The sequence below is a fragment of the Crassostrea angulata genome, unplaced genomic scaffold (assembly GCF_025612915.1).
Source record: "Crassostrea angulata isolate pt1a10 unplaced genomic scaffold, ASM2561291v2 HiC_scaffold_67, whole genome shotgun sequence".
NCBI lineage: Eukaryota > Metazoa > Mollusca > Bivalvia > Ostreida > Ostreidae > Magallana > Magallana angulata.
In genome coordinates, this window is record NW_026441622.1 from 114986 (window position 1) to 141931 (window position 26946).

At 36.2% G+C, this 26946-nt stretch overlaps 1 protein-coding gene across 3 annotated transcripts; it reads right to left on the reverse strand.

The window, feature by feature from the left end:
• Positions 1-67: 67 nt before the first annotated feature.
• On the reverse strand, positions 68-26946 carry LOC128168908 (unconventional myosin-Ie-like). Of its 3 annotated transcripts, none has more exons than XM_052835070.1 (30): positions 26542-26946; positions 20362-20487; positions 19943-20032; positions 19628-19722; positions 19078-19165; positions 18590-18679; positions 18379-18456; positions 16119-16203; positions 15594-15697; positions 14767-14899; positions 14208-14404; positions 12962-13129; positions 12374-12544; positions 12113-12193; positions 11581-11666; positions 8998-9079; positions 8687-8793; positions 8389-8487; positions 7969-8113; positions 7668-7782; positions 6670-6839; positions 6464-6523; positions 6093-6178; positions 5483-5632; positions 5187-5341; positions 4804-4956; positions 4104-4245; positions 3724-3762; positions 1854-2032; positions 68-1634 (listed from the first exon to the last, which is right to left on the reverse strand). In XM_052835070.1, exons 1-30 carry the CDS (start codon positions 26548-26550, stop codon positions 1558-1560), a joined length of 3360 nt encoding a protein of 1119 aa, XP_052691030.1. In that variant the 5' UTR covers positions 26551-26946; the 3' UTR covers positions 68-1557. The 3 variants fall into 3 exon arrangements, with proteins under 3 accessions (XP_052691030.1, XP_052691031.1, XP_052691032.1); XM_052835071.1 differs by lacking the exon at positions 26542-26946 and adding an exon at positions 20841-21000; XM_052835072.1 differs by lacking the exon at positions 3724-3762 and having other exon boundaries at positions 26542-26945.

Here is a 26946-nt window from a genome sequence, read left to right on the forward strand (position 1 = left end):
GCTGTTTTTCCTTGCTATTTTTCCTATTGGTTTATTTATAATTCAAGATGTCCATACAACATATACATTTGTTATAAGCTATGTAATATTCTTTAATGAATAATGAAAATATGCATATAAAAATATTTGTGGTTAAAAAAATATAACAGATCTTAATAACAGAGTAACAATTGGTTGGTCATGGTGACATCACGTTAGATTTGACTGGTGTGTATCACATTCATTAATCCATAAACAGTTCATCAATAATGGGAATGTCACAAATGCAGGTGAACTGAACATATTTCTCCACAACAGTTAATTTCTCAGCACACTCCCGACATCTGGTATTCCATTCAAGCACCTTTCAGTGATATTTCAGATAATCACTGGATAATCAAAACAACAAGCAGAGCATCTGCTCCAAAAACAAAGGGTGAGACATCAGAATTTGTTATAAAGCCTAGATTGTTTGAAATAAATAGTCACCAAGGATATACGTCTCCAACACTCTTCGGAGTAAAAGTTCTCAAAACATCAGTTGTTATCAAGAAATGAAATGTTCCATATTAACTATCGATTTTAAAAATTTGATATGCTAATTTTGATTTAAAATAACAGGAGGTATGTCCTGAAGATAACTCTGAGAGAAGGACGGAGAGAAATGCATAGTAATATAGCATAGAGGAATGGTTGACAACTTTAGAACTGAACAGTATGCATGGTCCAACATGACTTTTCGTTTGTTGATCATTAATACATGTATATTGCTAACAATTATTCATCAATAAGTGTTCTACTCTAGAAGAATGGTAATGGATATGAAATAGCAAATATAATGTATATTAACTTGGCTTACATTGAAGCAATAACATACTTTAAAACTAAAAATCTTATTACCTCTAGAACTACAGCTGTAAAATTTGCTAAAATATACTTAATATCAGATTCTATAACATCCTAAGCCTGTTTTACTAAAGATCTAAGTACCATACCTTCCCACTGGACATATCTAGCAAGTCTACTTTTATGAGACAATCAGATTTGAATACATAGGCTGACTCCATTACAAGATGACACTTTAAGGTCACAGAAATAAATGCCAATAGCTTCTCTCACTTTCATGTTGAATCACGAGATAAACCCCTTCAACACAGTGACAATAAACTTCATCTCTAATATCAACTCGTTAACAATTCATCAGTTTAAATGACACAAAATAATTGCAATGAGCAGGAAATTTTAACGAACATGAGGCAAGTAAAAGTTTTGCATAGAAGGAGATATATATCCAGTTCATTGCCGACATGATTTAATGAGGTTTAAACAGATCTGACAGAGTTATTTGCCCCTTGTTTCTTGCCATGGTGATATGTTGTTAATCTTAAGATTTTATGCTCCCTTCTTCATTAATGGAACACTTTTAGAACACCTTATTCCATCACATACTGACAAACGTATCATGAACTAAGAAGACATATCAACGGTCCCGCATGTGTCACAGATAAATCTAGTCACTTTTTGTGAGTGGAGAGGCACCAGTTGGTGAAGCAGCATTGTGTAGCGTTGTGTGGTGGATCATATCTTCTCTATGTAGTTGGCAGGAAACAGCCCCTCCTTACCACGTAATCTCCCCCTCCACCAACCCGCCGGGTCTACAACAAAGTGCAACTAAGATTATCTCAGCTTTAAGTTTTTGGTTGCACTGTACTTATTAATGTCCATCATAACACAACCAGAATACAAGACAATAAAAAACTGACTAATACATACAAAACAGCATTCTAAAGAATGGCAACATCTATTCTGGTAACATGTAACTTGATTAACACCTTCCAACTCCGAGTATGATTAACATGAGCATTAAGCTTTACCTTCTTTGAGGATTTCGATGGTGTCGCCCTCGTTGAAGCTGAGTTCATCAGTATCCTGAGCATCGTATGCGTACAGACAGCGACACTTTGGGAGGCTGGGCTTGGGTTTCTGGGGCGGGGGTTTGGGCCGACCTGCCCCAGGGGGTGGGGGTTTCCCACTAGATTTCCTTCGCTGGATTCTGTAAGATAATATCAGCTATGTATTGTAATTCATATTAATTAGTTTTTATTGCATGAACACAACCAGATTTTGAATTGTTGCAAAGGACAACATTAGCCTAATTGAAGAGAGTTTTCCTTTTCACACCTACATGTAGCAAGCAGCAACAAAACTTCAAAGAACAAGAGCACTATTCCTGATTGGTTAATATGATCAATATTCCTGATTGGTTAATATGATCAATATTCCTGATTGGTTAATATGATCAATATTCCTGATTGGTTAATATGATCAATATTCAAAACAAACACACAAGACCAGTGATTTACTTATACAAGTAATGTTAGTTATAAAACATGATAAATCGAAAAGTGGGTGTTAACATAAATCAAAAAACACATTAAATTGTTGTTACTTGGTGCATTCAATATTTCTATCAGAAACTGGATGTTAATCAAACTGAACAGATTTCACAGTCACCACATAGCACTACAAAACTGCTTTAATTCACATCAATCCTTCCCATTTATTTACCCCACCTAGTATTAATTCTGAAAGATATTAAATGCATTCTTCATTATGATTTCTTCCCTGTATGATATTTTAAAAAATCAAATGCATCTTATCAGGAATTCAATTAGGTTTATGTACTACCTTCATATATCTAACCTATTATAACATGTATGTTAACCTTTTATAACATGTATGTACCTGATTTTCAACTGCCTACATATCAGGAATTTTTAAAAGTATAAACAAATTTTTGTAATTTTTATTTTTGATGAATTTCAAACTACCAGCAGCAAAGACTATATAAGCGAATATATTCAACAAAGGCTCTTTTATTGCTCACTGCGAACTGTGCTAACCTGACAGTGCATTGACAGAATAGTGATAGTTACTACTACAGTAAAACTCGGTTACAGCGAAGTCCTAGGGACCAATTTATTTCGTTATATCCGTAACTAGTTATATCCATAATTTGTTATATCCGTAAAACAAATTTGTAATAATAACTATAGTGAATTCTTTATATACATGTTTTCTTTCACCAGACCATAATTTTTGCTAATTGAGGCTTAAAATAAAAATACATTATTTTAATACCTTTATTTATTTAATTGTGAATTGAAAATTTTATATATAAAAAATAACTTCATTTAAACCCTTATTTTAAATAGTATAGCGAACGTTTTTTAACTGTAAAGAAATTCATTATAAAAGTTTAAATTTCGTTATTTATTCACCTCAAATTCAGTTTGCTATATCTGTAAATTCCTTATATCCGAATTCCTCATAACCATAAAATTTTGCAAAGTTTTGTTAAGAAGTTACCGGGGAGTCAATAAAACTTCGCTATATCCGATAATTCGCTTTATCCTTGTTCGTACTAAATGAGTTTTAATGTACTGAGAATACTAGTTGTTCTCTTATGCTTTTAATATTCATCATTTAATTACTAAATTTTATTAGGCTAAATAACAGTGAAAAAGAAAAGAAAAATGTTAATCAAAAATAACTGTATCTTTAAATCATCGCTTAAAAGAAACAAATAACATTTAGTAAAACCAGAAAAAAATACTGAATAATGGTTACACAAATTTTCAAATAATAGTCACACACTTGAAAAAAAAAATTGAGAAGAAGTTAAACTTTAAGAGAGGTGAGAAGAGGAAGGTGCTGGGTCCATGCATCACACACGCTACTCACTGAGTCGATATCCGATCCTGATCTAACTGCGCTAAAATTCTACGAAACAACCGAATTAGGGTTAGTGTCTACATCACATAGAAGGGAGACTACTCAATGCCCGCAGGAGGGGAGATAGTCACAATACATAACAATGTTCTTCAGTGCATCTTTAACAACTGCTTCCACTATACCAGTACATGTACCAGGTTTACATCAATAATATCTGTGTTTGCTGGATGTAACCAGTACCAAGGTGCGAAATAGGCCTGTCTATATGTATCCCGAGTTTCTGGGTCATGTATTATTTTTTAATACAAAGGTGTGAAATAAGCCTTTCTAAAAATATCTGGGGTTTGTGGGTCATGTAATGTAACAAGCAGGTGCCCCTGAAAACTCACCCTGCCTGCCCCGCGTCGGGTGTGGCCATGAAGTTGTTATTTACAGGCACATTCTTGCCGGTTTTACGGAGCATCTGTTGAAATCCGCCCTGAGGCAGTGAAGGGGCGTGGTCACTGTTAAGGCGAGAACGACGTTTCCCTCCTGTCAACAAACGTAGAGTCATTTACATCAAACAGTCCATCCAGATACAGCAATAAAATCATTGTTATTTATGGTTTAGTATATAAAGCAAACCAGAAATGTCAACATTTTTGTTGTTTACAGTGACTGTAGTATTTACAGAACCTAGATATTCATACAATAAAAAAAACATCAAATTAAAAATAAGTACCCTACATGCAGGAGTTTTCGCTGGGATTGATATAAACCATTTTAGTAAGATTAAATATAGAAATTCTAAGTGTCAAAATAAGATTATATAAATTTGGATTATAAGGAGCACATGTAATCATCCTTCACATTCAGATGTCCCAACATTAAAAAAAAAATGCCAGATGAATTCTCACTGATGATTCTGCTCATATGGCAGATTTTAGCCTGCCCTGTCTTTTACCTATACACACAGTGCATGCTATACATGTACCAACAGAAGAGATTTTTGTATACTATTTCTGGCCTGTGTACTATGCAAACATATGAGATCTTGTATGACTGGCCTGTGTGTGCTATACAAACAGATAAGATATGTGTATGTCTGACCTGTGTGGGCTGGCTCTGTCCCAGGTATTGCTGGAGGAGCAAAGTTTGGTGGGGGTCGGGTGGGGGCAGGGCGTGAGGGGGGCCCTCTCTGTGACCCAGCCCGCCGAGATCGCATGCTGCCATTATTGACCGCCATCTTTGTTTTCCCTGGACCTGTAAGTAGCATGTCAAAATGACATATAACCTTTTACAGATACTTAAAGTCATTCAGTTGTTTATTCTGTAAATTTTTATGTACAATGTATGATCAATTTTGTTATATCTTAATTTTTTCCACAAATCTTTAAAGACCTAAATATCATATGCTTCAATTAGTAAAAGACATTTGGTTACATGCCTAATGAAGCCATTCTCTGGTGAAGAAATTGATATGTAACACTCACGCGAGTCCTTGGGCAGGCCTGGCCCTATGGAGACGTTGAGGGTCTTCCCTGAGGGTTTGAGGGTGGCTATGTCACTGGGCTGGGGGAGGCGATGGAACTTAATCACCCTGGATCCTCCTCCTCCCCAACCCTCCTTCTTCACCGGGAACTCAATTCTAAAACAAGTCTCTGATTTGTAAATCATCATCCCCAAGATCAATAATTCATCAAACTATTCCATACAATGTAACATGCATGTATTGACATATTGGTGTGAAGGAGATTTAGCTGATATGGAGCTCTCAATTTATACTTACGCTTCACTGAAGCTGATAGGTAGCTCTCGGTTCGTCTTGTCCTTGTAACGCTTCTTCAAGGTCATCAGAAATTCTGTTTTAAACATGGACTCTAACATACTGCTGAAGTCGTTTTCTATGTGTATCACAAATATATCATCCTGAAGAGGACTGGAAAAGAAGACGGCTGAGCAATGACACACAAGTATGTAACAGAAAACAACAGTGTATTAACACAAGCACTGACAACTACATCAGTAACCATGAAGCACTGACTTCACAAATAAAGCTATATCAAATTCAGTGATAAATCATCAAAATTTCTGGAAGCACTCAATTTTTACCCCCAAATCCTCATCTAACTATAAAAGTTCATTATTACAAAATTCATGAAAGAAATTCAACAGAATTACAAAATCACCTACAATGTTAAATGATTTCACAGTACCCTAAATATTTATAAATAATGTTTGACTGTTGATAAAAAAGGCACATGGTGAACGTGAAAAGTCTCTCCTTTAAAAACACCTGTTATTTATAGCCTGGGACATACGCTGTATTTTGAACCCACCTGAGGCACACCTGTTATTTCTAGCCTGGGACATACATGTACGCTGTATTTTGAACCTACCTGAGGCACACCTGTTTGATGTGTTCTATGGGAATATCACGTTTTAGAACCTCAATCATCTTCCCCTTCTCTGGACCCTTCTTTACCTTGAATATAAGAAAGTGTCAACTTAAGAATTTAAATTGAATCAACTATGGAATTAAAATGCTTACACTTATCCCCAATGCCTTCATTGAAATGTAGGGACAACAGCACAATGGTAATAGAAAACAAAGGGTCTCTTTGTTATGATGCACTACGGATAATTCTTTGGTGTCAGAATGCACGTACATAAGCTTTATATACGACAATTGATAATTTCCAATAATCCCTTTCTTTACTAAGTAATTAAAGCAAACATTACAGTAGCAAAGGAATAAAAACAGACTCACAATTTCTCTACCAATCAAGTAGATCTTTTTTCCAGTTAACAAAAGGTCTCTCTTGGCAATCTGCATCATAAAAATTCATTTTCTAAGCAAGATTAAACACATGTAAGACACATAAAAAGAGAGAGCTCTTAAATCATATCAGCAAGTCAATAAATAAATAATTTTTACGCATGTATCACAAAATTAACTTGAAGTCAATAAACTACCTTGAATCTCCTGTCAAATTTCAGCACAGTATCAGCGAATTCTATCCTCTCCCGCTTTCCCACAAATACGCGTAGCGCTGGATGATCCTCCATTCCAATGTAGTCACCCACAAAGTTCCTGTTCAAACTGTGTCGCCTTCTCTCCTTCTTATTGTACAAAATGTCCGACGCTAAAAAGAAAGATAATATTATACAAATATTGACTGGGGTTGAGGGCAACATTGATTATATTAGCCCCCGAGGGACAAAACATTGCCCGACGCGAAGCGGAGGGCAATATTTTCGTCCCAAGGGGGCTAATATAATCAATGTTGCCCGAAAACACAGTCAACATTTGTTTTGTTATATGAAGAAACAAACAAAAATTTAAGAAATTAATTGAAAACAGATCGCCGTTATTTTCTCAGCTCAACAAAGAATTCACGAATTCAATTTTGTGCAAAGTTCATTTCCAAAATATCCTCAGCATCAAACGGTCGCTGGTGATATTCCGCCGACCGTAAGAATTAACAAACAGATGTTCTACCTGATTTTACTTCACAGTAATTCGCAGATCCTTATATCCGTTATGATAGCAAACCGTCGCATTGTGCGTTCGTTGTTTACTTGACTTGACTGACTGTCTATTATGACGTCACCTTGTTTTGGAGTCGCGAAGAGTTATTTACGTCATAGTTTACGAATCAACAAATCAGAGGCGATTATTTGAAATAGAGGGAATGTTCTCTAGATATTATTCCTAGCCAGTCAATATCAAAAAATATTGACCGGTCAATATTTTTTGGACGATCTAATATTACAATTATTGACTATTTGTCTATATAGAGTTATATAGCGAGAATATACTACTGAATATAACAAATACATATATGTCCCTTGTCCTTTTTGCCATTTTATACTTTATCTATTTATCCTGAAACCAACAAATTTAGGTGATGCAGAAAACTTGGCTTCATAATCTGTCATCAACTTTGAAGTGACATTGTTTCTACTGTTACCTTCTTCCCGCAGCTTGTAGTACGTTTTTCTGGCATGGTACTTCCTGTACGCTTTTTGTATTACACGGGCATATGTGTCAAACTTTCTCTCTCTCATTTCTTCCAGTAAAAATAGCTACAACAAAATCATATGTTATAAAAATCTCATGTTTTTATTCTGGTTAAAATATGCCACTACAAATAAGTGGCTATAAAAGGTAAGATATTACAGAAGGTCAGAGGTTTGATTACGTATTCAATGTTATAGGAAGCTAGAATAGAGTAATACTATCTATCATTGTTTGTTGTTTCAGCTACTTACAGATTCTGGGTTTTTGATGAACACTTTGGTCTTGCCGAGCTGCCATTGGTCGGCGTCCATGTTGACGTAGTTCATTAGGTGCTTGATGCCCTGTCTGGGGTCCCCTCTCCACTGCGGCCACGTCTCAGGGGTCAGGATCGCATACCTGTGTACACACAGTTAACTGTCATATTATTACATGGTTCTCAAGGGGTCAGAACAGGATATGTTATTACATGGAAGATGACTAAACTTTAAACAAACACTTGTGTTACAAATACAATGTATTATATAATCAATTGGGGCTGACAACACCAATACAGAACAATATGGAACAGGCTCATCACGGGGTGTCAATTTCAATTGTTACCCTCCCAAAATGGCACTATTTATATAATGATACCAGTGACTGAGTGATACATGAAGCAATGATACCAGTACCTTCTCAGGAATTTAGAGAACTCTCTTCTGAATGCGAATCCTGCACGCCTGACTCTGATGTTTTCCTTTAGTCCAAGATATTCCACTTGATGCTTCACCCTACAGGTCAAGGATAAAGGTCAAGGATAAAGGGCCTTCAATTGTAATAAAGATTGTAAACAGTGTTGACCTTTGACATTCAGAAGTCTTAAAGGATCTGGGGTATGTTGCTATATGATCATATTCAGAAGTCTTAAAGGATTTGGGGTATGTTGACATATGATCATATTCAAAAGTCTTAGAGGATCTGGGGTATTACCTGCTGTCTTCAAAGTCGCGGGCTCGCTTGGTTTCATTGGGTTTGATGCATCGTATATAGTGGGGGGTACACTTCATCAAAGTTTCTACCAACTTGTTGGCCTGAGTCTGAATCACCAAAAAACAACAAACATTATCAACAAAATCCTTTATCATTTAAATAAATGATAATGATGGAGAAAAATCTAAATTCTATGATTTACTTGAAAAAACTGAAATTTTGAATGAAACATCAATAGCAATGTATCTTTTTAAATTGACAAGTTAATTACAAATATAAGATGATTGTAAGAACAATCCATCAGTTCAGACCTTGATTTTACTGGAGCCTGTACTCGGCCTTCCTTTGGTCTGTTGACTGACATCTTCTGGGAACAGACTCGCCAAAAACTCACTGAAACAGAGAAACAGTGGAATATATCAGATGACATACAGATAGAACAGATCAACATTAAGCCTTCTATCTGAAAATCATCAATAAGTCAACAATGAAATGAAATGAGATTGATGGAAGCCTACAGCTGATCATGTTTTAGAACTCCCTGACTCCTACAGCTGATCATGTTTTAGAACTCCCTGAGCCCTACAGCTGATCATGTTTTAGAACTCCCTGACTCCTACAGCTGATCATGTTTTAGAAGTCCTTGACCCCTACGGCTGATCATGTTTTAGAACTCCCTGACTCCTACAGCTAATCATGTTTTAGAACTCAATGACCCCTACAGCTAATCATGTTTTAGAACTCAATGACCCCTACGGCTAATCATGTTTTAGAACTCCCTGATCCCTACAGCTGATCACGTTTTAGAACTCCCTGAACCCTACAGCTGATCATGCTTTAGATCTCCCTGATCCCTACAGCTGATCATGTTTTAGAACTCCCTGAGCCCTACAGCTGTTCATGTTTTAGAACTCCCAGACTCCTACAGCTGATCACGTTTTAGAACTCCCTGACCCCTACAGCTGACCATGTTTAGAACTCCCTGACCCTTACAGCTGATCATGTTAATAACTCCATGACTCCTACAGCTGATCATGTTTCAGAACTCCCTGATCCCTACAGCTGATCACGTTTTAGAACTCCCTGACTCCTACAGCTAATCATGTTTTAGAACTCAATGACCCCTATGGCTAATCATGTTTTAGAACTCCCTGATCCCTACAGCTGATCACTTTTTAGAACTCCCTGAGCCCCACAGCTAATCATGTTTTAGAACTCCCTGATCCCTACAGCTGATCACTTTTTAGAACTCCCTGATCCCTACAGCTGATCACTTTTTAGAACTCCCTGAGCCCCACAGCTAATCATGTTTCAGAACTCCCTGACTCCTACAGCTAATCATGTTTTAGAACTCTCTGACCCCTACAGCTGACCATGTTTAGAACTCCATGACTCCTACAGCTAATCATGTTTTAGAACTCAATGACCCCTATGGCTAATCATGTTTTAGAACTCCCTGATCCCTACAGCTGATCACTTTTTAGAACTCCCTGAGCCCCATAGCTAATCATGTTTCAGAACTCCCTGACTCCTACACCTAATCATGTTTTAGAACTCCCTGACCCCTACAACTGATCATGTATAGAACTCCATGACTACTACAGCTAATCATGTTACAGAACTCCCTGACCCCTACAGCTAATCATGTTTTAGAACTCCCTGACCCCTACAGCTGATCATGTTTAGAACTCCCTGACCCCTACAGCTAATCATGTTTCAGAACTTCCTGACTCCTACAGCTGATCATGTTTAGAACTCCCTGACCCCTACAACTGATCATGTTTAGAACTCAATGACCCCTACAGCTAATCATGTTTTAGAACTCAATGACCCCTATGGCTAATCATGTTTTAGAACTCCCTGATCCCTACAGCTGATCACTTTTTAGAATTCCCTAAGCCCACCAGCTAATCATGTTTTAGAACTCCCTGATCCCTACAGCTGATCATGTTTTAGAACTCCCTGAGCCCCACAGCTAATCATGTTTCAGAACTCCCTGACTCCTACAGCTAATCATGTTTTAGAACTCCCTGATCCCTACAGCTAATCATGTTTAGAACTCCCTGAGCCCCACAGCTAATCATGTTACAGAACACCCTGACCCCTACAGCTAATCATGTTTTAGAACTCCGTGACCCCTACAGCTGATCATGTTTTAGAACTCCCTGACCCCTACAGCTGATCATGTTTAGAACTCCATGACTCCTACAGCTGATCATGTTTTAGAACTCCATGACTCCTACAGCTAATCATGTTTCTGAACTCCCTGACTCCTACAGCTAATCATGTTTTAGAACTCCCTGATCCCTACAGCTAATCACGTTTTAGAACTCTCTGAGCCCCACAGCTAATCATGTTACAGAACTCCCTGACCCCTACAGCTAATCATGTTTTAGAACTCCCTGACCCCTACAGCTGATCATGTTTAGAACTCCCTGACCCCAACAGCTAATCATGTTTCAGAACTTCCTGACTCCTACAGCTGATCATGTTTAGAACTCCATGACTCCTACAGCTGATCATGTTTTAGAACTCCCTGAACCCCACAGCTAATCATGTTTCAGAACTCCCTGACTCCTACAGCTGATCATGTTTAGAACTCCATGACTCCTACAGCTGATCATGTTTAGAACTCCATGACTCCTACAGCTGATCATGTTTTAGAACTCCCTGAGCCCCACAGCTAATCACGTTTCAGAACTTCCTGACTCCTACAGCTGATCATGTTTAGAACACCATGACTCCTACAGCTGATCATATTTCAGAACTCAATGACCCCTAAAGCAAATCACGTTTCAGAACTCCCTGACCCCTACAACTGATCATGTTTCAGAACTCCCTGAACCCTTTGGCTGATCATGCTTTAGACCTCCCTGAGGCCCAATTTGACCTACTTTTGACTGGATTGCATCAACATGACTAGATCCTGGAACAAAACGTCTCGGTTTCTTTCACAGAACCCCTCTGCATCATATGACACCTACAAAAGTCAGTGATCCATAAAATATTTATAGAAAATTGTGTATCTAACAAAAATAATATTAAGTCATTAGATAATATTTACATTCAACAATTTGTTTGCTTGTAAAGTGTGTTGAAAGCTACGACAGTTATACATAACAGTTATAACACTGTAATACACACAGGGAACTAAGGAAATTTTCAGGTATAAATCGCATTTGCAGACAAGGTAAACAGTTTTTAAAAATGTAAATATAAGCATTAAATCATTATTTTTTGAAGATGCAGTCTCATAACTGCATTGATGTGTGCAAACAAGTTTTCATAACACGCTAATTCGTTACTAAATTTGTATAAACACACCGCTGCACTTATGAGACTGTATCTTCCAAAAAATAATGATTCACTGCTTCAGTGTTAGCATTAAAAATCATGTGGGGGAGTGGGTGTCAAAAGTTTCCTTACCTTCCCTGCATAATGATGGACAACAAAACCGATACTAGATCCCTGGTAGTGCTCATGGCTCCCTACCCCACTCGATAGTTTCTGTAACAAATGACGCCAACAGTTAGTAATCTGATACACAGTGGTATACAATATAAACAATACATCACTCAAGCCTTTATTGCTTCCAATGATTAGAATACAGATGTTAGATGATCTGCTATTATACACTAGTAATACATGTACAATGTATATAGATGAGTTGTAAATATTTCTGTGTACCTGCAGCAAGGTTTGATCCGCTCCCTCTGACACTGCATGCATCGTCGCACACACATCGTCCATGATACACATGATTCCAGGGGGCGCTTTACTCTCGATTAAATCACAGACAATCTTATTGTTAAAGTATTCGATAGGCGTCCATTTTATTCCTTCTTGTACATATTCTTCCTGTTTGTGATATAAACAATCTTAACATAAGCTGACATTCAATATGGCTGATCAATCAAATGTACAATAATAATAATGTCAGTCTCCCAGAGATATCCTGACACACAACAGATCACAAATATGTTTACAATAAATTAACCGAATTATTGTGTGGTCATGTGTTAGTGTCAACAATGTGACTATAGTGTCTAATTTTCAGAGAAACTGTCAGCCATTCCTCATCTGTATCATGTGTATGGATGGGTCTGTGGAATAAGTTTTGTATTTCAAAGTTTTGATAAACTTTTAAAAACATGAAGTGTTTCAGAATATTTTAGCCTGGTTTTACAGTGCAGATTCAACTTGTTGATCCATCATTAGACTTTATCAATCTGTGATGACTCATCACCAAATTGTTCCAATCTGTGATGTTCTTACCTGCTCAGCTTTTAATGTCAGTTCTATAAATATCTGTTGTAACTTCTCATTCACATAATTTATACAAAATTGTTCAAATCCATTCTTTTGAAATATTTCAAATCCATAGATATCTAGAATTCCAATGTTGATTTCCTCATAATCTTTCCTCATGGCTTTGTTCACTGACTGCAAATCACAAAAATTAAATTATGTAATTCTTTGTAAAGTGGTATTTCTTTACAAACAAAGCCCCAATCATGTTTTACCTGAACTTAATAATTCACTAAATGAACATTTATTTACAGGGTACATTGTATGTTTCCCCCTTAGTGAATTGAATGTGATATATCATACCATGAACCTTACAACATATGTACAGAGTGTACACGATTGGACAATCTGTACAGATACCTAGTACACATATAAATAATGCATAGGAAAAATCAAGGCATCAAATAACGAGAACCATTATCATACAAATGATAACATACAATATAACACTGATAAGGAAGCAGGTATGTTATAAATCCTTGGATCACATCAAGATTCACCATTTTACTGTTAATGTAATGGCCATCATCAACTGGCACTGTCCAAGAAGGATTAATAATCCACCTGGGGCTTCTTACCATATTGATGATATGACCTTGACCTTGGTCAATGATCTCAGATTAGGATCATGACACACCCTCTGGTCAAAAACAATCTGGTTGCTAAGTATGAACTGAACCTTTGAGATAACCTTTTTATAAAAGATATGGACGAGATATGAAAGTTGGACAGAGATACAGATGGTAAGATGGATTGACAGAATTATAGCGATAGACAGATAGATAGGGATAGACATGGACATGATGATTCCATTATACCCTTTCCTTAATAAATGCACTAGTTTCTGTGAGATTTAAGTAACTGTTACAAAATCTTGTAAAAAATGACAGTCTGTAAACTTGAAGAACACTAATAAATGAAGTAAAATTGTCCAATCATTATAAAAATGTGAAGGGCACATCTTTACATTGTATATCATGGGCAGTAAGTTTGACAAAATCATGTCAACAAACAGATAGCCAGAGAGAGAGAGAGAAAAGGTCATGGCAATTTCAATATACCTCCAAACTTTGCTTACTGGTATATAACTATAGGCTTTATAATGTACAAATTGCCATGATAATTACATGCATCTTTACAACTATAGAACATTCATAGCATCCAGAGAAGCAGACATACCCACATACAGTGGACAGAACCCCCAGTGACTTACGTTGACTAGAAAGTCAAAGATCCTTGAGTACAGAGTTTTAGACAGGGCGTCCCTCGTAAACTCGGCCTGTTCTACATTGTGAGTGACCTCAATTCTCTCCGTCTTTCCACCCCATTTACTGTCCATCGTGTGACTAGTTAGCTTCTGACGGAGAAATTCTGCATCAACAGCAAAAAGGTACGAGGGATACTGTAAAACTAGAAACAGGCATCAAATTCAGGGGATGTGTAAAACTGGGTAGGGGATAAAATCTCTAAGAACAAAATCTTAAATATCTATTGGAAATCAGAGTGTAGTAGACTACATCTTAAGGTAGTCATTGTCATACGCTTACAGTTAATGTTCTGAAAAACAGTCATCATTCTGAACTTGCAGTTGTTATTCTAAATAATAAATTAAAGTCACAATTATTATTTAGTGTTGATATCTATCTAAGTATACAGTCACTGCAGTGAACAAGTGTCATCATTCTGACCTTACACTCACTGTGCAGATCTTACTGACATCATTTGGAGTCACTATCATCATTTTAATTTTAAAGTTGTAACAATAAACTTACAGTCATCATTCTGAACTTTGGCGTAATTTCCATCCTCCACAAAATTAACATTTCCCAGATGTAGAAGGGCAGCCATTAGACTCAGAATGTCTTCATGATTTTCCTCAGGAATCCCTACTACACTCATAGCATGCTGTCAAGTAACAACAGGACAAGTATTATATGTCTACAGTGTTTATACAGTTAATGACAATTTAACAAGTTTAAATCAATCCATCTATGTATGAATATACCCATTCCTTAAAACATATGTACACTGTAAATATCATCAATTAAGTCTTTCTTTTGTGATTCATTTTGGCTTCAGAAGAAGCAATCATTGCAAAAAAAGATGCAAAAGTTTTTGATCATTGCCAAAACAATTCACATAACTTCCAATGAGAGTTAAGATAATTTTTTTCTTCAATGCTTGCCACTCATCATTGCCTTATAGCCAACAAAGAAAGCGTTCTATCTTTGGTTTGATCCACTGTCTTTATCTGAAGTCCAATGAGATCCTATAACTTCAAGTATATATAGACACTTACCATTGTATATAGACACTTACCATTGTATATAGACACATACCATTTTATATAGACACTTACCATTGTATATAGACACTTACCATTGTATATAGACACTTACCATTGTATATAGACACTCACAATTGTAAATAGACACTTACCATTGTATATAGACACTCACAATTGTAAATAGACACTTACCATTGTATATAGACACTTACCATTGTATATAGACACTTACCATTGTATACAGACACTTACCATTGTATATTGACACCTACCATTGTATATAGACACTAACCATTGTATATAGACACTTACCATTGTATCTTTGAACTCCTGTACATCGTCCGTTCCATCCACTTTATACGCCCCGCTCTGGTTCAGGTACATGTAATAATCTGGGCTAGTAAGACCAAGTGATTCTACAATAAAAATACTGATACATGGTATTTATGTATTGAAACTAGTTAGACCAAAAAAACTCCACAATTATCTGGTCAAATTTTACTACGTCAATCTACAATATGTCAATACAAATACATGTACATGTAATAATCTGGGCTACTAAGACCAAGTGACTCTACAATATGTAATAACAGTAACGTGTAACAGTAACATGTAACAGTAACATTTAACAGTAATGTGTAGCAGTAACGTGTAACAGTAACATGTAACCGTAACATAAAACAGTAACAATTACGTGTAACAGTAACATGTAACAGTAACATGTAACAGTTAACAGTAATGTGTAACAGTAACATGTAACAGTAACAAATAATAATAATGTGTAACAGTAACATGTAATAGTAACATGTAATCAATGGGGGAGGAACTCTGCTTCACCTTTCAGTCTGTTGTCAGCACCAAAACACATCTGGTAAAATATGTGGAAGTTTCGTTCATTCTGGTTTTGACTTACAACACGGGACTAGAAAATATAGAAAAATAAGTGTATGAAACTTACATTAATTTTTCTCATTTTACATCAATTCATTGTCAAAAGAAACTTAACCCTCTAGTGCCCAAACCCAATTATGTCAGTCAGAAAATTCTGACTTTTATAAATAAAACTTGCATCATCATTTCTAACAGGAAATCGGATAGTTTAACGCAATATCTCAATTTTTCTACATTTTACAGCTTGTAGCATATATGCTACATTTGGCATTACCACTTCATGTTGCATATACGATACAAATACTCGAATAATTCAAATTGAAAAAACATTTAACTTGCTAAAATATTTTAATAACTGACAACAATTATAAAACATAAACAAAAAACAGACTTAAAATTTTTAAGTATAACCAGCAATAGGTCAAACTAGAATAACCAATTGTCAAATCTGAACAACTCATATATATGGCACTAATGGGGAAGCATTGTTGAATGTTTCATTTTCATGAAAAGGTGTAAAACAGTTTCTGTCTTTGTTAGACAAAGATGAGCACACAGGCACCGGACATTTTAAATTTTTGTCATAATAGAGATAAATACCCAAATAATAGTAATACACGATGTACCCATCGCCGCCATCTTGGATTTATTTCAAACTGTCACATCAGGTGAAATTTCTACTTAAAACTCATTGGTTAATTATTTTTTTACCTTCTTAGTCTCCCGATCGGTCATTCAACATCTAAGCTTACAATTAATTAAACCAAAATGGTGCATTACACCTTACATTAATAAAAATCATCCTTCAACCTGCACCTACTGCCCTAGATATGAAACAAAAGGCTAAAGGGGGACGGAATTTTTCTGCATTGCGTCAGATATACTAGTATTTGAAATCGTATGGTCAGGTACCATGAGTTTGAAAATTGGAGTGGAGTAAGAAATCTATCAGGAGGAGCTTCCTCAGGTTTTCCCTTAAAATCAGTGTATGGGTCTTTGTACTGCTGGTTTGAGCAATTCCATTCCTGGTTTTGCAGCTGAGGTACATGTAGTACATCTAAATGGTCTGCATCTTCAGTTATTTCACATAAATTCAATTCCCTGAGAGGAGGATCACTATGACTTTTATACTATTTCTCTCCTTGGTGTAAGCTGCTTCCAAGGGCGGAGGGGGGGGGGGGGTGTAAATATTAGGAGTCAGAATCACATTCATGAACAGAGGAAGGCTTTTGATTTTTTTAGTTGATATAAAGTCTCAAAATCATGAGTCAGATGATTCACATTCACTGATAAGAAAATAAATAAACATTAGAAATAAACATCCAAAGTAGAAATGAATGATTTATTTGCAAAATACAGAATTATTAATGCAGAACCTGTATATTGATATCAGGATAGTTTGTGTTTTATTTAACTGTAAAGCAAGTGTTTAATGCCCAATGTTTCATATGTGATACATAGATTTACCTTAATATTATTCATTGATAAGAAAAAAATAAAAACAATCTTTCGAAATAAATTGTGTAGTATTTACTGTACATAACAATACACATCACAAACAACTGTTTATTTTTCAATATTCAAGTTATTTGCAATGTGTAAAATGCCCAAAATTTAAATGAGCTGTATTTTCTGTAAATGCCCGGTGTATCATATAATATACAAAAAAATAAATTCCCGATGTATCACATATGCATCACATCATTTCAAATAAATTTTTGCATTCAGTTATCTATTATTTTAGGGATTTTTCATACTCCATTCAATTATTTGATCCTTTTGAAAGATATTTTTTAAGTGTTCTTACAAATACTCACTATATGTACTCTAGAAATTGACTGAGGAAACTCTGGCTCTGTACAGTGTTATGTTCTTCATGGAGGCAGCCATGTTTGATAGGGTAAACAAGTCATGTGAGGTAGAGTTAGGTTAAAATCCAAAACTAAACTTTGCTAATATGATAGTGGAGAGTTCAAATCAAAGGGAGATAATTTATTATATACAATAATTATCATTGAGTATATTATCCAAGTCCATGTAGCATATATGCTACATGGGGCACTAGAGGGTTAACCACACACAAACACACAAATTTATTACATTTCTCAAGTTAGAATGAATCAAACTGTTTCTTTTATCTACTTGATGGAAATATTGCGTGTAATATGACAATATTATACACATGTAACTGAGAGACTTTGTTCACCTTTTCCAGGAGGAAGTTGGATATTTTCCCCCCATCCGGTTCTCCTCCGCGACTGAACTGGATCTCTACGTATTTGCCCTGAAACAATTCACACAAACTACTGAATAAAGTTGTTTCCTTGAACCTATCGCTTCCTTAAAACAATGGCGAGAATCCTATCATGTGTGAACTTTAAGCTCTGGATGGAATGTCACACAGCCGCAGTACTTACAAAACGACTAGAGTTATTATTGCGGACTGTCTTTGCATTTCCGAAGGCTTCCAACAAAGGATTGGACTCCAATATCACATCTTTGACTCGCTGTAAAATAATCAAAATTAAAACAATGACATAAAATAGTTAGCATTCATTAGTCAAGTTTATTTATTCTGCAACTATAATACCATGAATCATCCAACTCCTTCAACAATTAAATTCTCATACTCGGTATTCTTTAAAATAAAGATATTCATATCATTGAAAATCAAATAATCAGATGTTTACTAATGATTTTGGCAAATAAGGAAATGTTGTCATATTCATGGTATGTATTCTTTCCTCACAATTCTGTGTGCACGTAGTTATACAGCAATGTTAGCTTTTTCACCCACACTTTGAATTGGGCTTCTACTTATCTCATAATGCAATTCATTCATTTAGTTTGCAATGCAATAAGAGACACAACCCTAAGTTTTCTAGGACTTGCATTGCGTACATACCTGGACTTTGGGGCCACCTCCGGACACTTTGGCGATGAAGCCCATTATGAACTTGGCGGCTACTGTCTTCCCTGCTCCACTCTCCCCACTGAAACAAGAGACCTAGAAATCTCAAACAACAATAAATTAAGACAAAAGAATTTAGCATTTAATTTTTAGGAAAGATATAACATATAGAAATACATAAATCTTCTTAGGGAATGTCTAAGACAGTATATTTCCTGTTCTGTGTAAACTTGATCCAGTTTAAGGAGATTAAGACTACACAACATTATAACTCATCTGGCAAAGTTTGAAATATATATACTGGTCCTGATTAAATGGTGTCCATTCATAACACTCAAAACATGTAATAACTGGGTGAGGAACACAGCATTTTTCTAATTTTTTTAAAACTTAAACCATACATGCATGTGATAGAGTCTCATTCCTACTTTGCTGTTTGTTTATAAATCATATACTAAATTGTAAATAACATAAACAGTTGCAATAGATGGCATTGGCTGCGGGTTAAGCCTATGTTTGTCCTGCCCCACGAGCGGGCCCTCACCTGATGATGACACATTGATTCTCCATGTCAATCATCATGTTTCTGTACATATTGTCCGCCAGGGCGTAGACGTGAGGGGGGTTCTCATACTGGGCCTGAAACACAACAGACACAGATTGCAGCACACACTCATATAGCCCCTTATCAAGATGATTTTTCTGTAAGGTTTTTAATCTTCAGGTCTCCTTTTTGTCAAAAGCAAAATGAAATTGATTCTTGTGCTAGCAGTTATGGTACATTATGTTAATCAGCATCACTGCCTACGAAATATATTGACCGCGACTGAACAGAAAGGAAATAAAGATAGATATTTACAGCTCCCTGGTACATCTCCACCTCTCTGTCTGTGAAGATCTGGAGCTGTTTGAATGGATTGACTGACACCAACACGGGCCCAATATAGGTCTAAACAGCTAAGGAGAGTGTTATCCATTAGTCTGATGAGAGACTTTTAAAATATTGCGAAATACAGAGTTATGTTCCCATACTAGATCTTCTACAACATGTCATAAGAGCAATCTTTCCTTAAATAACGGGACAAAGATATCAATATCAACTCCTGACAGTTTTCACACGTGTAATATAAACAGGTGAGTTGTTAACAACAGCATAATATGAGCTAACAATTGCACTTCTAAACAATACAACGTTCAATCAAATTAATTCTCTCTCTCTCTCTTCCCCCCTCTCTCTCTCTTGTACACTCTTCTACGCATCAGCAAGTTGAAGGATACAAATATGGTGTCCTCCATGAACCTCTTTTTGAGGTTTTCGACGATGGATCCCTCCGAGATCTTCTGTAGGAGGACCATGTCGTCCACACCGCTCGTCTTAACATTGTGACTCTGCCAGTGGTAAGGCTAAAACAACACGACACAAGACATATAGGAAAACTTCTGACCACATCCTAAATAAATATATCATAATCATTTTAAAGACGCTCTATTTCTCATAAACTCTCGAGCTCTTTTCTATGACTGGTACACTGTACCACTCCTACTTGTACCCATTCCCGATATAATCTGTTATTTAAATATTCTCGGTTTTTTTAAGTTATCCCAGTCAGGTCAAGTAAGACGACCATTGGAGGTCTGTATAAGAGAGCTTTGTTACTACTATATAGTGTTTGCAATAAAACCATCACACCAAAATCCCGGAAACATATAGATATATGTCCTGCACATTTCTAAAAACACTCCATTGATTAACTTACCATGTTAACAATGAAGTCAAATTATGTAAGCATTGAAATTCTTCTTCATATATATATTTCCATCATTAATTGAAATCAGGGAGCTCCGTAAGTGAAGTTTAACGAATAAAATTAACGAAACATTGTTGACAGATGAACAGGAAATAGCACCTGTAGGTTTGAGCGTGCGCATGTGAGTTCCGAAAACTTGTGTGTCACAGGTATTTACGCGGGAAATTTAAACTATAATAATCGAAACATTCGCAGTAGAGCAATAGACAAACGAAACCAAAAAAAAAAAAAAAAAAAGTAAGATTTCATTGATATATAATTGACAATTCAGGGGCATTTGATGCTGTTACATAATCGCATGCTATTATAGTATACTATGAAGTTACATGTGTATACATGCTTCCTTTTATTATTTCTAACATACGTACGATTCTTGGCCGTTATTACATAATGACAAAAATAAAAGAAACTTCATATTTTAATAACGTTTCAATTAAGAAAAATTTCATTTAGAATAATATACATGTATGTAGCGTCTTTCATAGATCGATACACCATAGATATAAGTGCACCATATTTAAATCGTTTGAAGTTGCCGACTCGCAGAGTGACAATTATGGTATATATAACTACACACACTAATTAACGCAGATTATCATTTGTTTGGTGCCTATCTGTCCTCAAATTTGTTGGTACACAACCAGAGCATGTAAATTATTTATAAAAAGCAGACTGCACGTAGTTCTGTTCTTATTAATTCATTGCGGAAATTATATATTTTGTGAAAACCTACAGGTTACGATCAAAGTATGTGTAATTAAAAATTAAGTGTTTAGTGGTTTTTTATTAGCCAGTCATTATAACAAAAAAGTTTTGTAAATTTTATGGAATGTCCAATAAATACTTCCCATTTAAAAGAGAATTCCCATCCTTTACAGGTTGAAAGTAAAATATAAAATTATAAATATACAAATATTTATCTTAGATCCGGATCCCTATTTTTGTAATTTGAAACGTCACCAAAGAAAAGTTGTGCATCCGACAACATGTACATGTACTGCTATATATAACCAGATCGATAATGGACTCCATTACTTGTGTTTTGTTCCGGTAAAACAGGAAAAAGATTGTAGATGAATGATTTTTTCAAAATTGAAACCAGTGTTTCTCCTTATGTTTGATTAATCATTAAAATGACGAAAATATGACGCTTACAAATCCGAAAACTGTCGCCGTATTCAGTTAATAAAGAAGGAAACGGGTTAATTTTTACTTAAGCGGGAGTAGAATTTACTATATGAATTTAGGATTTCTCCAATTGTTTTATCTAAATCATTGATCCAAAATACTGAATTTTCTCATTTGATGGTTAGGTCAACAATTGAACTTAATGCCGAATGGAATAAGAAATGAAAGTGTTTTGTGGTGAAAGAAGTGACGGATGACAGTAAGTGTAAAAACAGCACGTGACACGAGCGCCCCATCAAAATAGTACAATGTATAACTCAATGAAAAAATAACACAGACAAGCCAAAGTCTTATTCCTCCCTGGCGACCATGTAATGGGTCACTGAGGCCGAGGGTCGACATATTAACTTTATTCCTGGTTCTTATCGGCGACAAAAACAAACTCAACCCCGCCCTGCTGAATTACACCTTCACTGATCTCAGGAAGTGGGACACTTTAATTCTCGGTTTATTTGTTTATGTGTACAAGCGTCATTATACACATGTATAGATCAATCTAGCGTGTGTGTAGTGATAAAAAGATACACAAGAATCATCGACTGCCTTTTCAGTATAGATATTAATCTGTGTGAGATTATTCACTTCCTGTGACTGCATGGAGATTACTGAGTATATTAATAAGTTGTACCAGAGCTAGTTTTTTTATCATACACATGTACTATGTACAAATATACACGAAAATGAAAATCCCCATTCAATCGTTACTAAGTATATCATAGAAAACATAACAGAATTAAACAGAAATTGAGTTGTTAATTGACAGCACAGTGTTTGTAGTCAGATATAAGGACTATGGTACTAATCATTATTAACCAATTAATGTTGTGTAGGACTATTGTACATGTATATTAGTTTCTCTAGTCAGTTGTTGCTGCGTATGACTTTTGTTACGAGTCATTTTAGTCAGTTGCTGCTGTAAAGGACTATTGTACTAGTCATTCTAGTCAGTTGTGTTTGTATGTGACTTTTGTAAAAGTCATTATATTCAGTTTATTGTTACAAGTCATTTTAGTCAGTTGCTTCTGTAAAGGACTATTGTACTAGTCATTCTAGTCAGTTGTGTTTGTATGTGACTATTGTAAAAGTCATTATAGTCAGTTTATTGCTGTAGAAGACTATTGTGCTATTCATTATAGTCAGTTGTTGCTTATAGGACTATTGTAACTAGTAATTCATGTCAGTTATTGCTGTACAGGACTATTACACTAGTCACTCTAGTCGATTGTTACTATGAAAGACTATTGTTCTAGTCATTAAAGTCAGTTGTTGCTGAGTATGACTATTGTACCAGTCCCTTTACTCAGAGGATTATTGTTACATCATTTTAGTCAGTTATTGCTGTGAAGACTATGTACTAGTCACTCTAGTCAGTTGTTGCTGTAGAGGACTATTGATACGTCATTTTTGTCAGTTATTACAGGACTATTACACTAGTCACTCTAGTCGATTGTTACTATGAAAGACTGTTGTTCTAGTCATTAAAGTCAGTTGTTGCTGAATATGACTATTGTACCAGTCCCTTTACTCAGAGGATTATTGTTACGTCATTTTTGTCAGTTATTAGTGTGAACGACAATGTACTAGTCCCTCCAGTCAGTTGTTGCTGTAGAGGACTATTAATTTTACTAGTCATTCGTTGGCTGTATAGAAATGTCATACGTGTTTTAAAGTTATTTATGTTGCATAGAATGTTATACATGTCTTTATAGTTATTTATGCTTTATAGGAATACTAGACCTGTATCCTAGTCTGTGTAGTCATATGACGTGTATTGGACTAGTATCCTAGATTTTGTTGCCATGTGATGCTGGATAGGCATACGTTTGTTTAGTATACAAATCTCTGTAGTCATGGGCTGGTGTACATGTATATGACTAGTGCAGTAGTCTTTGTAGTCATTTACTGCTATATATAACTAGAATACATGTTTTTTAGTCATATACTAATGCTGTAGGAAAAAAAGTCATTTTGTGATTTTTTTTTTGTGCTGTATTGAAAGATAATCGATCTATTTATTATCGTAAATTGCTGTTCTGTAGGAGTGATATACTAATTTTCTTCAGGTTTTCACTGCTGTAAAAGAGTATATACTAGTTGAAATTGACACCCCGAGAAAACTATTGTCAATGGTTTTAGAGGGGTGTCAATATATAAATAGTGCCTGTTTGGGAGGGTAACAGTTGAAATTGACACCCCGAGAAAACCATTGTCAACCGACGCGAAGCGGAGGTTGACAATGGTTTTCGAGGTGTGTCAATTTCAACTGTTATCCTCCTAAACAGGCACTATTTATTTTGTTATACTGAATGTCTTAATTTTAAAGAAAACATCACTGCTTTAAGATAGGAATAACGTGAATTCTAAGGCGAACCGTACGCGCGTGATTTTCGCGCATGTTACAATTCGTAATGTTACCCGTTGCTAAGTGCGTTGCTAACGCTGAGGGTAATAGAACAGATTATGAACTGCGTCTAAACCAATCAGATTTCAGTATTTAACATGAAAGTATAACAATTTCAACTGTTACCCTCCCAAACAGGCACTATTTATTTTATTATACTGAATGTCTTAATTTTAGAGAAATTATTACTGCTTTTACACAGAAATGACGTGAATTTTACGGCGAACCGGTTGAGAACTGGTATATAAATGTATTCGCTCCTGTATATGACTGGTACACTTGTCTTTGTTGTCATTTGAGTCTTCACAGGATTGATATCTTAGCCTTTGTAATTATTTGTAGATGTTTAGAAACAGTATACCAGATTATGTAATCACTAGACTCGTGTATAGTCTATGTGGTCAGCTGCGGCCGGCTGTTTAAGACTTCTATACTAGTCTTTGTAGTAAATTGCAATATACTAGTCTTTGTCGTCATTTGCTGCCATTTTTTACTTGTCTATCATCACATATGAACACTCTGCCGAGGTCACGTTTTCGCGTTCGATACTTTCTTTTCACCCATGGTTTTAATAAATGTATATTATCTATAGGCAATGGTCTAGCGTTTGGTATATATGATTTTGTTGGAAATTCTAGCTTAGACGAGTGAAAAAGAATCCCAATATCACAGGCATAATTACCCGACACAGTGATGCATGCATAATTATCCGACACAGTGATGTATTCATACGCCGAATTTGGCGTCGGTGCAGTACATGAGATGGAGAGCAAGGAGACTGGGTTACTAAGGGAAACAGGATCGTTCAGAGGGTTCCACGTAATGGTCCCAACTAAATAATGCTGTTTTCACAAACAGTTTCAGTCTAGTATTAACTTGGTTCTACGAATCATCTACAGCCATGGCTTGCTGAATGGTTAACAATATTTGGGGTATACATTCTATTTGTTTTGAGGACGGATGGTTCTCCCTGAAGTCCGGAATGACTGGTCGTTGTTGATGTGAGGGTATGGCTGGCACCAGTCTTTCACCCTCTCTGTGATGGTCTGATACACTAGCTTCGTCTGGTTGTTCAAGCTCTTTATCTTCCCGGGGGGGGGGGGGGGGGGGGTAAATTCTTCAAATCCTCGTTGTTGTACCCGCTAAAGTTCTGGATAAGGATGCCATACATTCCACCCATACTTTAGTTCTTGCTATTGGGTTGTTTTCCAGAGAGCCTCAAGTTGAGTTGACTCGGTGGTGGTGGTGGTAGATAGGCAAGTATCTCACTTTAGGCCTCAAATTGATACCAACAAAGAACTGATTGATGGAGCACGATGCGGGATGGTACTGTCCAAGTTGTACATGTCAAATTAAGAGCGTTTGATTCGACTTGGCACCAGCTACTTAAATCAACAAAAGTTGTGGTTACTATTTTTCAAGGTATGTAGCTAAAAAGGAGTACTAGTACTTATTTTACCGACCAACCTACTGATTTTTACAAGTGTATAGTTAGCTGGCCTTGGTATCGCAGGTTGATTCAAAAGATAGCAAATTAGGGTCACGCTGCGTGTCCGCGAGTTATTCACTTGTTTGAGAGGACTAAGTCAAAGATATCCGAACAGGACAAACCGCGGAAGGACAAGACACATAACGATGGAGCACATAACACTGAGGTAACTCTCTAAAGCGATGACGTAACGCTGACCAATAGGATCTCGGCAATAGGTCTCACATCCAGCGACTGACCACCCGTACCCCACCGACATCCCCGGGACTCACCTAGCTCTCCCTCAGCCCACCCAATGTGACTCCCCCTTCAACATTGGATTAGAACGCTATATCGGGGTTTTACATTTCAAAAGGAAAATGGGATATGAGGAAAATGATGTTTGTGCAAGTTTAAAGCGTTTGACAACAGTAAGGAAGTTCATATGACCTTCTCCTTTCAAGCATTTATTTCCTAACACTTTCAAAAGCGTAAGAAGGAGTATGCAGTAAACTTCTAACAAGTTACACCGCCGATCATGAAGCATACATCACAGACAAAATGAGAGGAACGTTAAGGAGGAAGCAACTCACCGCCGCCATATCTGTCCGTGTACCTGCCCGATTCGGTCACTCTAGCATTATAGTCCCACTCTGATCAACTCATAAAATCACAGCATCAGTCAATAAAACCCCTGGTGAACAGTTTCTTGTCCCGAGTCAACATGGGGGATGTGCTTGAGGCGACCTCAGAGCGCTTGTCAATGTCCAACTTCCGATACGAGTCTCATACGGAAACTGAGTCACAACCCTGTGTACTTGTTCTCCCAATCCAATCTGTCTCAATCTTATCAAGGCCCAGGAAATACTTCCTCAATGAGTTTTACTGAAGGTAATACAGCCGCAGCAGTCCGTTCTTATTTGGTTATGGCAGCAATACCTTATTTACTTCGGAATTAAAAATAAACCCCTTAATATAGAAGAACACTGAGAAGATTG